Consider the following 14,406-nt stretch of genomic DNA (forward strand, 5'->3'; position numbering starts at 1 on the left):
ACATGATTATCATTAACCTTTTGATAATTCAACATACACAAGAGTATACCTTGAATGTTTACAAGGAGTTGTTTAGTGCCTTCCACGACTAGAATCTCGAATTATATTGCAGCAAGCGAGGCGAGTCTTGTCCTGGCTGTGAACCTGCAAGAATTAAAACATTAGTTTTCGACGGAGCTTCACTTCTCCTTTCCCCACGAGAGTTGGTCCAGGGTATAGCACATTCATCTTTAATAATAATCAGTATGTTAATGGTTGTGTGACATTTCAAGGGTCGGGAGGAAAAAGCTGAAAGAAAGTTACTCTTGTCTTGGCAGAAATTTCTCAGTTATTTTCCTGCTTGCACCATCAAATTTATAGTAACCACAGAACAACTTGACACATTGAAATTTCTTCACCCAGGTGTATTAGAACATAACTCGAGGTTAAAAATACAGAAAAAATGGCAAGTAAATAAATTCTAAAAGCCAAAATTAAACATGAAAGAATACAGCACATTATTATTATTATTATTATTATTATTATTATTATTATTATTATTATTATTATTATTATTATCATTATTATTTCAGTAGATGAAACCTATTCACACGGAAGAAGCACACTGGGACCATTGACTTGAAATTCAAGCTTCTAAAGTAAACTGGTTTCAACCTCCCACCGCAGACCCCACACTGCAGCAGTAACTGATCATGATACACAACCAGTGATTTTTCATCGACCTGGGGAAGACGCGAACCCGCTACATCTGATTGGAATTCCACGACACTAACCACTATACCAGCGGACCAGCGTAATTGGACTCTTTCAGTAACAGGTATATAATATGAAAGTATGTATACAGAGCTTTTGGCTGATACACATATCAAGAGTTACATTTTGTTGCTAACTTGTTATTCATTGGGAGAAGAAATGCCAGTTATTAATAAACTTCGTGAACACACACACACATATATATATATATATATACTGTGTGTATATATATATATATATATATATATATATATATATATATATATATATATATATATATATATATATATATATATATATATATATATATATATATATATATATATATATATATATATATATACATATATACATATATATATATATATATATATATATATATATATATATATATATATATATATATATATATATATATATAGTGTGTGTGTGTATGTATGTATAATTACGCGTGTGATGAAATGGTATTACCACGAGGTACTGTAGATGTATAATATCGGAACAATGCTAGGGGCATCTCTGAGGGTTGGAGAACAGAAGATCCTGATGGATTAACACCAAGTTAGCTTTTGACTGATTCATGAAACTCAGGCTGTCAAGCCAAGCAGTGAGGCACTTTTGGCCACTCAGCGCTCAAGACAGTGTAAAGCAGTGTAAAGAGGGAGTTGCAGTGCTGGAAAGCAAGATGAAGAAAGCCATAAAATAAATGAAATGAAGTACACGGATCTACAGAAGAAACTGGGAGAAAACTATACAGTTGCACTAAGACGTAACAGTCAGAGATGTTGGAGAGCAAGGTTGAAGAAAGGAAGCTGGAATGGAGGTAAAGTAAAAGGATAAAAAGTTCATGCAGTTGGGGGCTAAAGGGACCCTGCAGACGCCCTTTAGTAATTCCTACAGTGCACCACGTGAGGTTGTAGAAGGGAAGTCTTCAAACTGAGGTACACCCTTGATAATCACAACACCACCGACTTAACCATTCAAGGACATCAAAACTCTTTATGGGGAATCTTTTTTTATCTATTGTGGCGCAAGAAAAACGGCACACGAATTAGACAGCAATCTAAGAATACAAGATCAGAACATCGGTATCAGCGAATAATCCACAAATCACTGCTTTCGCGTTGTTAAAAATTAGCGAATTTACTTCGACAAGGAGCTCCCACAAAAGTGACACAATGAGTTTATACTGGAAAGTGATAAACAGTTCCCTGAAGCCAACCAACTTTAGAAAGGCTGATCTTATGTGGGCTAAGTATGATAAAGAGCTATTATCAACACTTCAAGGACATTCGTAATAAGACATAATCATCAACTGTAATTTAAACACAGCAATAATAAGTTATTTCAGTTGCAATCTATGAGCACTTCATTGACTGGAAGCTATTTCAGCTACCCTTTTGCTATGCTGGATACCTTCAGTACTGATGGTCTACAAATTCATAAATGCACACACACACACATATATATGTGTGTTTGTGTGTGGGTGGGTGGGTATATATATACAGTATATTAAATATATATATATATATATATATATATATATATATATATATATATATATATATATATGTATGTATATATATATATATATATATATATATATATATTATATATATATATATATATATATATATATAAAATTAAGTAAGTGTGCGTAAAAGAAACTAGGCTAAGTCAAACTAATCAAGTTGCCTATAAATTTTCAGTGTACTACTGGTAATACTCACAATGCAATTACGGGTTGCCCAGGTACAAGGGCCCATGCTAACACATGGCCAGCTTTATCTAAATCATCATAACTGAACGCATACGCAACTGAAGTCGAAAGCTTCAACTCTTTCCAAAAATAATTACACATAAAATGGCACACACGCTTTGAGAAAATTCCCTAGCTCTCAATGCAAAGCCGTCCTGACAACGGATGTTGAAAAGACTCCAGAAAACTGTCTTTGTTACTCTGTAAAGAATACTTCAGATAAATAACTCCAGTGAAATGCCTTGTGTAAAAGAATAATTAGTCAGTCAGCCACTAAGACCAGCCAGAAACGAGAAGAGCCATAAAGAAGGGGGCAAAAGGCATCATATTTTTAAACGCAAGAGCCTTACCACAATTGCCTTTCCGATCATCTCGTCGAAGGTGACGTCAATGCTGGCTGAAATCTCATGATCTATTTCTCCGTCAGCTTCCGCCTTGAAGGTGCCTATGTTGCCTGCATGCCTTGGATTAAAGATGAAAAATATTCATATTAATACAAGAAAAATAATAACAATGGAAATGACGACTAGAGATAATTTTAGAGAGAGGGAAAATGGAAAACACGACACGAATGGAATTCTGCTCACCCAGGTTCACCAGACCTCAGCTTAGGGTTTACTAACCAAAAGTTTTAAAGCATTTCGTTCAGTGGATTTGCCGGTTCGGAGAGCAAACCCCGAGTGTTTGTATGTTTGGATACTAAGTACTATAGTAAAACGATATTGCAACTCCACACATGGTATAGAATTTAATTAAAAGGCTGAAGATGATAGCAGTAATGTTGTAGTTATAAATATTAAAACCACTTTTTAATACCCTGCCGGGAGAGCTGTTTCTTTATTATTTAGGCTGAAAATACTGAAAGTAGATGAAAAACATTGTATGTATGTATGTATGTATGTATGTATGTATGTATGTATGTATGTATGTATGAATGTATGTATGTATGTATATTCTCACTTACTCCTCTCCAAAGGTCCCAGGATCTGAGAGAGCTGCTACTGAGGGCCTGTTGTAGCCGCCAGCGGTGTCACATCTCTGGCCGTCGACAGATCTTTCATGAACATGTATAGAGTATATATTACCACTCTGCAAATGATAAATAAGAACTATATCAGAAAAGATATCCTTACACTTACAAAAATTACAGATTCCCACCCCCCTCCCAGCAGAATCCTACTTCCCTTTAAAGTCCTAGATCTAAGATGACACTTCGTCAAATAATTCCACAATCTTAGAGGCATTTCAAGCACACTCCTGTATTTATATGTGTATGTATGCAGCGCTGAGTGTGTACATACTTGTAAGAAGAGTAAAAGGGCCAAATCAGAAAAGTAAGCAGTTCATCACAAAACTTATAAGTACGTGACCAGTGCTATTTTCACTCTTACCACCATTTCTGACTATTATTCTCCATTATACAGTGAGTTAGTTGTGACACTGACTTAGTTCATAGGCACTGATACCAGAGACTTTAGTGTTTAGAAAGTGGTGCTCTATCAACAAGCTAAAGCCAACACGTATTTATAGCTAGGCAGTATTTTTACATTTTAGGTATACAGTATATTTATATGTTACAAGGAGCACTGACACTAGTAGTTCAATACGTGGAACAAAGTCAAAAGAGGAAACAACATCTTATTATGCAGATCTCGAAGACTCTTCAGGCCCGAGTACCACTTCAAAATAACGTCAGAAGTTTCAAGGAAGCACTAGGCTATGGCATCCCTAGCCTTGGCTTGCGACCAGTCTCTGCAACTATCAAGACGCTGTGAGACTCGGATTCATAAAAGAAATGTATTCTCATACTCAGAGCGCTGATGGCGTAGCTTTTGAAATGAGCATTTGTTCGTAGAGGTTAAAAAAAATTTTTTTTATGAGAACTGATGACTGCGGTCTGGACATTACTTACAAAAATCAGAATAAATGAGAGATAAAAATGGTAACAGATAAATATCAAAGTTCTTCGTTGCAATATCGTGCAGAGAAAACAATAATAGATGCTATGATGACTGTAAAACGTTAATATTCCTGGCTGTTGTGTATTCTGTTATCACATGAATAATTCAAGAACTTTTCAGTATGGCATTTTATGCTAAAATCATCATCAGTATTATGAAATGTATTTTAATTTTAATTAAATGAATTTTAAGTAGTTTATTGACTAGAATGCTATAAAAGTGCGTTAACCCTTCCATCAACGATGAAAGTTGAACTTTTATTAGTGAATATAATGAAGGACGTCATCTGCTTTCTTCCATGAGCGAATAAGACAGCAAAAAACAGTATAAATTAACAAAAGTTCCTACGAAATAATTGAAAATCACTTAGAATTAATTAGACATTAAGTACAAGTCCAAGCAAAACATTAAGAATGACTCATCAGAAATAACTCGACTTACAGAATTATTCAAAGCAAAACGAATTTAGACATAAAGAACCATTCCTAGAAACCATTTCGAATTAACCGTCAGAATCAATTAGAGATAAAGAACAATTCCAAGCAAAACATTAAGAATTACTTCTCTGTATTAATTAGGCATAAAAACTTTTCCAAGCAAAACATCAGAAATTACAGTTCAAATTGAATTAGACATTAAGAACCATTCTTAACAATGCATTTAGAATTACTGTTCAAATTTAATTAGACATGAAAAACCATTCTTGGCAAATCATTTAAAGAATACTCTTCAGAATTAGTTAGACATAAAGATCTTTCCCGAACACCATTAAAAGTGTCCCTTAGAGCTTAGAACCGTTCCTAAGAAACAATCAAGAACTAATAAGAAATAATCAGACACTGAGACTCATTCCTAGTCAAACATCAGAATTAATCAGACATAAGGAACTATTCCCCGAAAAACAATTAATTAGGCATAAAGAACCGTTCTTGGCAAAACTTTGCAAAATACTCTTCAGCTTTAGTCAGACATGAACATCTATTCACAAGAACCCATCAAAAACTACTTAGAATTAATTAAACTTTAAGGACAGTTTCTAGCACTGCATAAAGATTAATCAGAAGTATTCCTAGTAGAATATAAATAAATAAATAAATATCAATATAAATCAACAAAAATAAATACAAATAATTAAATAAAATAAATAAAAATAAATAGAAATAAAAATAATTATTAGGTCCTAGCAATGCATTAAGAAATACTCCTCAGAATTCCCCAGACATCAAGAATCATTCTCCAGAAACCACCAAAAAACTTTCCCCTGGAACTAAGAACAATTACTGAAGACATTAAGAACTAATTCGAGTTAATCATATATTACAGAAGTTATGTTTTGGGACATGATGACTATTCCAATAAGAAGAGAACCTACCCTTGTGAGGTCAAGTCCGTGTACGTCAATGTCAAAGAAGACTCCGTATCTCCCGCCAATCTGTGTGAGAAAATACATACATACATTTCCGAATGTTAGAATGGCAATTATATTCTCAACATTCTCAACACTTAGACAGCATTCAGAATGTTGAGAAAAGTGCTGGATGCGAAAGGTTTATAATGACAACGTTGCTGAGCAACTATTGTAAAGATGTGACAAAGTAGAGTAAGGATTAAATTGATAATGTGTGGTCCTGGAATTTAGAAAAGATTACATTACAATAAAATGAAATGGGCAAATTATCAAAACTGAATTGCGTTAAAAGAAATTGTGAAATGACAGATAAATACTTTCACACTTGATTTTTATTTGTTTTATGAACTTTAAAAATAGATTCAAGTTCACGAATGAAGATACAAAGATCTTATCAAAATTACTAAGACTATTTTTGGTAGTAATCGTCTCTTATTCTAACTATTGACTACTGTTATTTTTGATAGCGTTTTGAAATACGAACATACTCTTGAAATGAATAACTCTAAGGATTTGGGAGCAGCTTTTTACTTTCATTTTCTGGTTTGGATATCTCAGCACTTTCTAACTTTGACTAATCCTTAGCCCAAAGAACACTGATAAGCCAGGTTTTCAATAGGACAGTAACGTAGAGTTGCAACAATAGCAGTACCCTCTGTGAAATATCAATCTTCCCTCTGACTTGGGACTCTGGAATGTCAGAATTTGGCATCATGTTGCAGTAGGCGTGTTCCCAATCGTCGACGAAAGTTCCCGGCTCGGGCAGGGCTCTCCGATCACCTGGCATGACCCCTGGGACGTAATGGTCACGCTCGTAGTGGTGGGCGTCACTTCTGACGTGGCCTAAAGCCTTGAAGTCAAGTCCATGGGAGTTGTGGTCGTCCTCATGACTATCATCGTGCATGCCATGGGTATCATGCCCGCCATGCCCGCCATGTCCGCCATGTCCGCCATGTCCGCTATGCCCGCCATGTCCTCCGTGACCACCTCCACGCCTGTGGGGAGGGCTAGGTCCTGGATATAAGTCCTGTGAAGTGCAAAAAAGTTTTGGATATGAACAACTCAGAGAACTACAAACTTGAATGTTCATCTAGCTAAGCTGTATATTGAATCCTGCTAATTGCTGCTGGAATCTCTATCTCCCATTCTCTTTTCCTCTCTCTATAGAGATAAAGCAAAGCAGTAAAGTTGAATATTTATCTCTATGAAAAATTGCGCCAAAATGTTTAACACTGAACAGTAACATCTGGGACTGAAAACGTGAGAATTAAGAACATTTACATGACTTCTTAACCTAATTTTGAAAATTACAAAATGAGAGAAAAATATTAGAAGCAATGTTTCACTTTAAAAGAAATTTAGCACGACAGTTAAATTACTTTATTTGCATAATCCATGCTGTCAGAAAAGACTAAATCTATTTGCGTTTCCAACAAAAGAAGTTAATGGAAAATGCATCAGAAATTTTATCGTTTATATATGTATATATATAAATATATCGGTTATTTATATATACACACACACACACACACACACACACACACACATATATATATATATATATATATATATATATATATATATATATATATATATATATATATATATATATATATATGTCTGTTTCAAGATAACAAATGTCAAAACCACTTACCTGTAAACAGCATGCGTTTAAACAGAAGTGAACAAATTTAAAGTAAGGATAACTCATTGTAAAAAGGGAATAACTATGAAATATTACAAGACATATATGCAAAGTGAACATGATAATACTAATATACTTTTTGCTTTTCTCTTCATTTTCATTCATTTTTTATTTTACATATCTTTTTCATAAAAGCATTTTTTTATTTATCATCATTCTTGTTTTTCATTATCTCATTCACTGGATTAAAACCAACAACATTAACAACTATACTTCAACAGTTATATAAACAATAACTGCCACTACCACAACCGCTACTTCTACAGCAACCACTATTATCACTACTCACTTCCACTACCCTTGGACAACTTAGTCTATCCAGGTGGTGAAGATCATCAGACGATCTACTGTGTTATCTTATAAAAAAAGGAAAAAAAGGCTGGAATGCCTTCCCTGAAGCTTAAGTTTTAATTTTCTTTTTCGCGATACAAAAATGTTTTCTGCAAAAGGTGAAAAATAAAGGAAGTTTATACCTGCTCAGGAAGAAGGTTGCAAGGGAGTCTGAGCATCTTCTATCTGAGCATTTACACAGAGATCACAACAAGCTTTCAGAGCTGCTACTACTACTAATGATAACAGTAATCTGCAGTCATCACATTAATACTACTACTACTACTACTACTACTACTACTACTACTACAACTGTTATCGCAATTCATGCCACCATCACTACTAGCAACACTACCACTCCTGATGCTTACCTTATCCAATAGTACGTCTACCAAAAATGAATAGCAAGCCTATAACCACTACCATTCATGTCATTAATGCTAATTCATCAATATAAACGCTACTACTACTACTACTACTAATACTACTACTACTACTACTACTACTACTACTACTACTGATAATACTTACACCACCTCTTGCTTTGTCTCCACAATTGGCTTGGATTCCACCAGGTCCACCTCTGCGACCCCTGTCTCCACAGTTATCCACAAGACCATCTGTTCTTCCGTGACCTCTGCTATGAGACTGCTTGGTAAAAAAAAAAGCGTTGACCTCACTTAATACCCTTGGCGTTCAAGCGAACCAAATTAATGACTGAAAACCTTACCTTCATTACCATCGCTATGCCAAGATTCTCTGCGGTTGAGATACCCCTTGGTATATCGTCATAAATACCACGAATACTATTTAAAGTCAGTGAATCAAGTTTCGTTACGTAATTTCTATGATACTAAAGTCATTCTTCCTTTGATATAAAGTTCACGTTTGCACTGATTTGCATTGTGTACATGTAAATATTAACTTACATAAACAGGAATGCCTAAGAGATAACCAGATACATATGTGGATTTTAGCAATTTCATACTCATATGCACCTTTGGCATATGCATACTCGGTTTCGGCGCATACACTTAGCTGTATATAGGCTACATACACATATACATCTGTCTATATAAATTCATGTCTCCATGACGAATGAACAGAGGTAGACTCAACTTACACCGCCATCTTCATGACTGTCATCATCTTCCCCACTGTCATAACCGTGACCTCCACCATAACTGCTACTGCCATAGGTCTGACCACCAAGACTACTGCTCCCACCATGGCTACTGTGTCCTCCACCACGACCATGGTCATCATGGCCTCCGTGGTCACCATGGCCGCCGTGCCCATGGGATGTCTCCAGATGCCTGAGGAAAAGAAGCAAAGGTGTCCAAAGTCTTACTAAGCCTCTTTGGTCCTTCAAAAGTCATAAACATATTTCGACAACTTATCGTAAACATATCACTAACAGACTGAGTACAAATCAACGAATTATTGGTAGTTCCAGGGGTGCATCCACACTGCAGTACAACAAGTCATAAACACATGTTGGAATCTTATTGAACACATATCAAAAACAGGTTAAAAACAAATTAACGACTTAATGGTGGTCCTAACCAGTGCTTTATATGAATATCAAGCATTTGATAAAGATTTGGTCTCCACTTGCAGATGATAATTCATTTTCAAACTGTTTTTGTGGTATAGGGGTAAGTTTCCAACGTGTGTTTATATGTTTTACTGCAGTGTGGACGCACTCTAACCATCTCTTCATACGATTATCCAGCATTTGCCAAAGGTTCATTCTCCATTTACGACTGTTGGTTTATTTTCAAAATGTTTGTAATGTATTTGGGATAAACTGTCAACATGTCTTTTGACATGCCTTACTGTAATATGGACGCACCCTAAAAAATACCTGGGAGTTTTTGAAGTTATGGATATTTCAGTGTGTATGGCCTTATTTCAGAGAGATATCAAGAATACATGAGTAAACACTTTTGGTTATCTTTGCAAAGTGAAAAAGAGGTCTTGGAAAACTCATTTTTCAGCTATAGGCGCCAAGAATATTCAGTTAGTTGCCCTAAGACATTTAAAGATCAATTAACCACATATCTGCTCTAAAACAGTTATGACCCAGAGGAACATTTGAGCCTTTCAGTCGAGAAACATGCCAAGCGCCATCCTGGGTCGAAGTATTTTTAATTGAATTTATTATATTTTAAAAATGGCACTTGGCATGTTTCTCGACTGAAAAGCTCATTTGTAAAAACTATAAAATAGTAATAAGCAAATATGATCATGGGGACAATGATGAAGTAGATTTAACCAACAGCCTCTTTCAGTCAGTTACAACACTGTCTAAGATGATTTAAGGAGGTGGAAAGACATAAAAGTACAGCTTGGGTTCACCAGTCAATGTGTGTGGCTTGTCAGTCTCAGTTTGCAGTCTACTTATTTTTTATCTTGATTTTTCTTAGGCAAAAATTTTGTTATTATGAAACTTCTTGCGCCGTTTGTTTGATACGGAAAAGTAGATAAAGTTCATATAGTTAAAAAGTAGTGTCTTCATTACTGATATATATATATATATATATATATATATATATATATATATATATATATATATATATATATATATATATATATATTTATAAGTATATATATACACATATATATATATATATATATATATATATATATATATATATATATATATATATATATATATGTAATTGTAATAATACAATGCCCTCTTAACTTCTCAAATTCTTCATGCTTTTTCGGATATGCTTGTCACTACAAAGCCGTAAGATCCAAGCGCAAGAAATTGAAGAGACTGTGATGCCCGGTCGCGGGATTATGGTGACACGGGTTCGTTTCCCGCGACCGGGCATCACAGTCTCTTCAATTTCTTGCGCTTGGATCTTACGGCTTTGTAGTGACAAGCATATCCAAAAAAGCATGAAGAATTCGAGAAGTTAAGAGGGCATTGTGGCTATTGCAATTACAAATGTATCTGGTAAAAGTGACAAGTAGATTCTACATATAATATATATACATATATATATATTATATATATATAATATGTATATATACTTATAAATACTTAAGTGTACTTAAATATAGTTTAAACTTATTTAGTTATTGGTCAAACAAAGACAAATAATAACTTACTGTAGTAAGAAGTCATTGTGGTGAGCGTTATGTCCTTCATGGGGATGTTTCAGGTGATGAACGTGATGCTCATGAGCCAAAACAGAAACTTCGTCCAATGTCTATTAAGAATGAAGGAAATAGAATTAAATCTTACTTATTGGAACTATTTAATTTTTTCATATCCGAAATATCTTCAAATATTCTATAATAATTTAATATTATACAAAAAAAGAAGGAAATATTTCCAGGATAATAGAAGCCTGACCTCACAGAGGTTGTACACTGACCTTATCGAGGTCATGTTCATGGTCCATATCTCCATCGTGAACATGGAAGTTAACCTCTCTCTTCAACTGGCTGACCTCTTCCCATAAAGAGGTCAGGTTTGCCAGGATGTAATCCAAACTGCGTGTGTCTTTGGAATCAGAAAAGTATTCTGTTTATTCACAGATTTAATTGTATAATTTACAATGCACAATGTACAATTCAAACCCCGAGTACCTCAAATGCAGAACGGACTCCAACCGAATATCCACAAATGTGGATATATTTTATACGATAGTTTGCTATCATTCTAATGTCTTCATGTAATTCATATTCATTTTACTCTGGATTCTAAATGAATTTCATTAAATGTTTCACTTTTTTCAAGAATTATTATTTTTAAGTTTGCTCTCACAGTATCTATTCTACTAAGCAAAGGGAAGTCTAACGAAAATTTTCTATAGAACATACCTGTAGGAGCAGCTGAAGCCGCAGCCACCGTAAGTGACACCAGCAATATCTTCTGGAAAATCCTGTAAAACCAGATGAAAAACGTTAATACAGTTCTTTCCGAGCTTTGGAATTCTCTCTCTCCTTCGGTTTTGCCTTATAATTTCGAGCCTGGGCTAGAAAAGGGCATCAGGTGGCTCGTTCGTTTGACCTTTGCTCTAAATAAGAAAATATTTCATACCTCTGGTTTTGCCGTGGGTTCAGTAAAGAAATCTAATGAGAACTGACATGGGAATAAAAGCACTTCTAATTGTAGTTAGATAAAAGAAATAATCTTTTTGTGGCTAATGAAGAAGAATAAATCCACTTTAATCTATACATGGCCGATATCGGATTTATTTAGTTTTTTTTTTTTAGGGGCTATCTAGCATCTTATCTGATTATCGGAAACACTGAGTATCAGAGAATGTCCAGTCTTAGTAGAAAAATGTCTCTTGAACATCTCTCGGTTATAGTTTTACCAGAAACCAGTAATCTCTAATTATTGCACAATTCCAAAGGACTGCGAAATATCGTCGTTATTTGCAGAAATTACAAAAACTGGAACTGCTAGTGTTTTGTCTTTGCAAGAAATGGCCTCGTAGAAATTAAAAACTTTCCTGATTTATATCACAGAAAAACATTACACTAAAGAACAAGTAAAAAATGCGCCGAAGTTTCTTCGGCGCAGTGGAGTTTTCTGTAAAGCCACGGCCCATGAAACTTAAAGCCGCAGCCCATGAAACTTTTAACTACGGTACGGTGGTGGCCTGTGTTGTTGGCACCTATAGCGGTGCCAGATGCACGATTATGGCTAACTTTAACCTTAAATAAAATAAAAAAAATACTGAGACTAGAGGGGTGCAGTTTGGTATGTTTGATGATTGACGGCTGGATGATCAACATACCAATTTACAGCCCTCTAGCCTCGGTAGTTTTTAAGATCTGAGGGCGGACAGAAAAAGTGCGGACGGACAGACAATTAGCCATCTCAATAGTTTTCTTTTACAGAAAACTAAAAATGAGACAGTAATAAAGAAACAGTGTAATAACTTCTGAATCAGAAATATTCTCAAGTTTCCCAAAAATTTGGTATTTCTGGCCTAAAGTAATTGGAGGAAGTTTTATACTCACATGTTCTCTAGATGGAGACAAAAGTCTCTCTAACACCTACCGCTGTTTGCAGCACCAGTTAAAACATTCAGAAACCATGCTGATAATTATGAGTCAAGCTGCCCTACTACAGGTGCACGTCACGAGAACGAAAATTTTTGACATCTCTAATTTATTTTCACTCAGGTTGTCCATATACTCAGTGAGGCGAAACTGATTGGAAAATCAACGATTATCTCATGAAACAAAATAGATCAATAGATAGAGAGATAAAAGGAGCAGATGATAAAGAGACGTCATAGCAACAGCTAAAATTGAGTTTGGGAAAGGACAGCAGGTCAAGAGGAACGAGGAGAGCAAGTCATGAGAGAGAGAGAGAGAGAGAGAGAGAGAGAGAGAGAGAGAGAGAGAGAGAGAGAGAGAGAGAGAGAGAAATAACAATAGTGATTCTTAGTATTCTTTCGTCCATTTCTTGCTTTGATATCATTATTTTCTTCTGGAAATATCCAGTTCAGTATGTGACTAAGATTCGCTCTAATGTTGTTGTTGGCACAAAGCAATATCTACCAGCACTTGTACTGTTGTGTTTCTGAAGAGGCTGCGATAAGAATTATGAAGACGGTACAGTTCCATTGTCTACAATGTGACGTAGGTCTGTGGGGAGTTGGAGATGGAAGTATGCCTAGTAAAAAATAAAAAAAATGTTATGTCAATAGAATCAGTGCTATGGATACCCAGCGTGATATAGGTTGTATTAAGTGAGTTAAAAGCAAAGAGGTATAAGATTAACCAATATGAAACTATTTAGGTGGATGTCAGGCCCAAAGCAAGAAATCAGAAGGTATTTGAATTACCGAAATGTTGTGACGTACAAGGGAAAGCTAAATGTATGAACGACTAGAAAAAATTGAAATGAAATTTTGTAAGGTGATCTTGCTCACAACTCACGACTGGTCTCTACAGGTACTATTGTCAAGTCCTGAACCACGTCTAGAGCAGATTCACTTTGGCAGTGGAGCAAGCCTTGGAATCAGGACTTGAACCCACTGAGACCAGCTGATGGCGTAACAAAGACAAAGTTAAAATTGCCAAGCTCTTTCATTAAGATTAATCATGCTTACCATCTTCCTTTTTCAGAACACAATACTCCAGAAAAAATAAAAGGAATTATAGGGAATGATTCGAATTTTACATAACCATTGCACAAGCGAAACTCTCATCTCTAAAGCAACAAATTTGCAAATACATCAGTTGAGAAGTTCAGGAGAAAAAGTTCATTACCGTCTTAGGAGGTGTCCTTGTTTCCTGGTCCAGTGCATACAACAAATTTAGTGGTGTTTTCTCCATTTATTTCACCTACATTTTAACAATCCCATACTTCTATGGTTTCTTGGCTCTGTTTTTCCTGTTTTTTCTATGAGGCATTTAGTGACAATGATAATAACGAGTTGAATTGAATCGTACTAGTTATAGGACAACGCGTGGACAGCAAGTTGATGAATTATTAAAAATATTC

At 35.1% G+C, this 14,406-nt stretch overlaps 1 protein-coding gene across 2 annotated transcripts in view; it reads right to left on the minus strand.

Annotated features, from left to right (window-relative positions):
- LOC136828702 (uncharacterized) overlaps positions 1 to 13,007 on the minus strand; it is a 14,777-nt gene extending 1,770 nt beyond the window's left edge. Inside the window, exons 1-11 of one of the 2 annotated variants that reach the window (XM_067086832.1) lie at positions 12,912 to 13,007; positions 11,760 to 11,821; positions 11,312 to 11,439; positions 11,043 to 11,143; positions 9,040 to 9,232; positions 8,448 to 8,564; positions 6,534 to 6,908; positions 5,846 to 5,905; positions 3,477 to 3,601; positions 2,863 to 2,974; positions 50 to 144 (exon numbers count right to left, since the gene is read on the minus strand). In XM_067086832.1, coding sequence (XP_066942933.1) covers positions 73 to 144; positions 2,863 to 2,974; positions 3,477 to 3,601; positions 5,846 to 5,905; positions 6,534 to 6,908; positions 8,448 to 8,564; positions 9,040 to 9,232; positions 11,043 to 11,143; positions 11,312 to 11,439; positions 11,760 to 11,821; positions 12,912 to 12,913 — 1,347 coding nt within the window. In that variant the 5' untranslated portion in view covers positions 12,914 to 13,007 and the 3' untranslated portion in view covers positions 50 to 72. The remainder of the gene's footprint in view (positions 1 to 49; positions 145 to 2,862; positions 2,975 to 3,476; positions 3,602 to 5,845; positions 5,906 to 6,533; positions 6,909 to 8,447; positions 8,565 to 9,039; positions 9,233 to 11,042; positions 11,144 to 11,311; positions 11,440 to 11,759; positions 11,822 to 12,911) is intronic. The other variant, XM_067086833.1, reaches the window with a different exon arrangement.
- Positions 13,008 to 14,406: the final 1,399 nt, after the last annotated feature.

Source organism: Macrobrachium rosenbergii, chromosome 43 (genome assembly GCF_040412425.1).
Source record: "Macrobrachium rosenbergii isolate ZJJX-2024 chromosome 43, ASM4041242v1, whole genome shotgun sequence".
In the NCBI taxonomy this organism is placed as follows: domain Eukaryota; kingdom Metazoa; phylum Arthropoda; class Malacostraca; order Decapoda; family Palaemonidae; genus Macrobrachium; species Macrobrachium rosenbergii.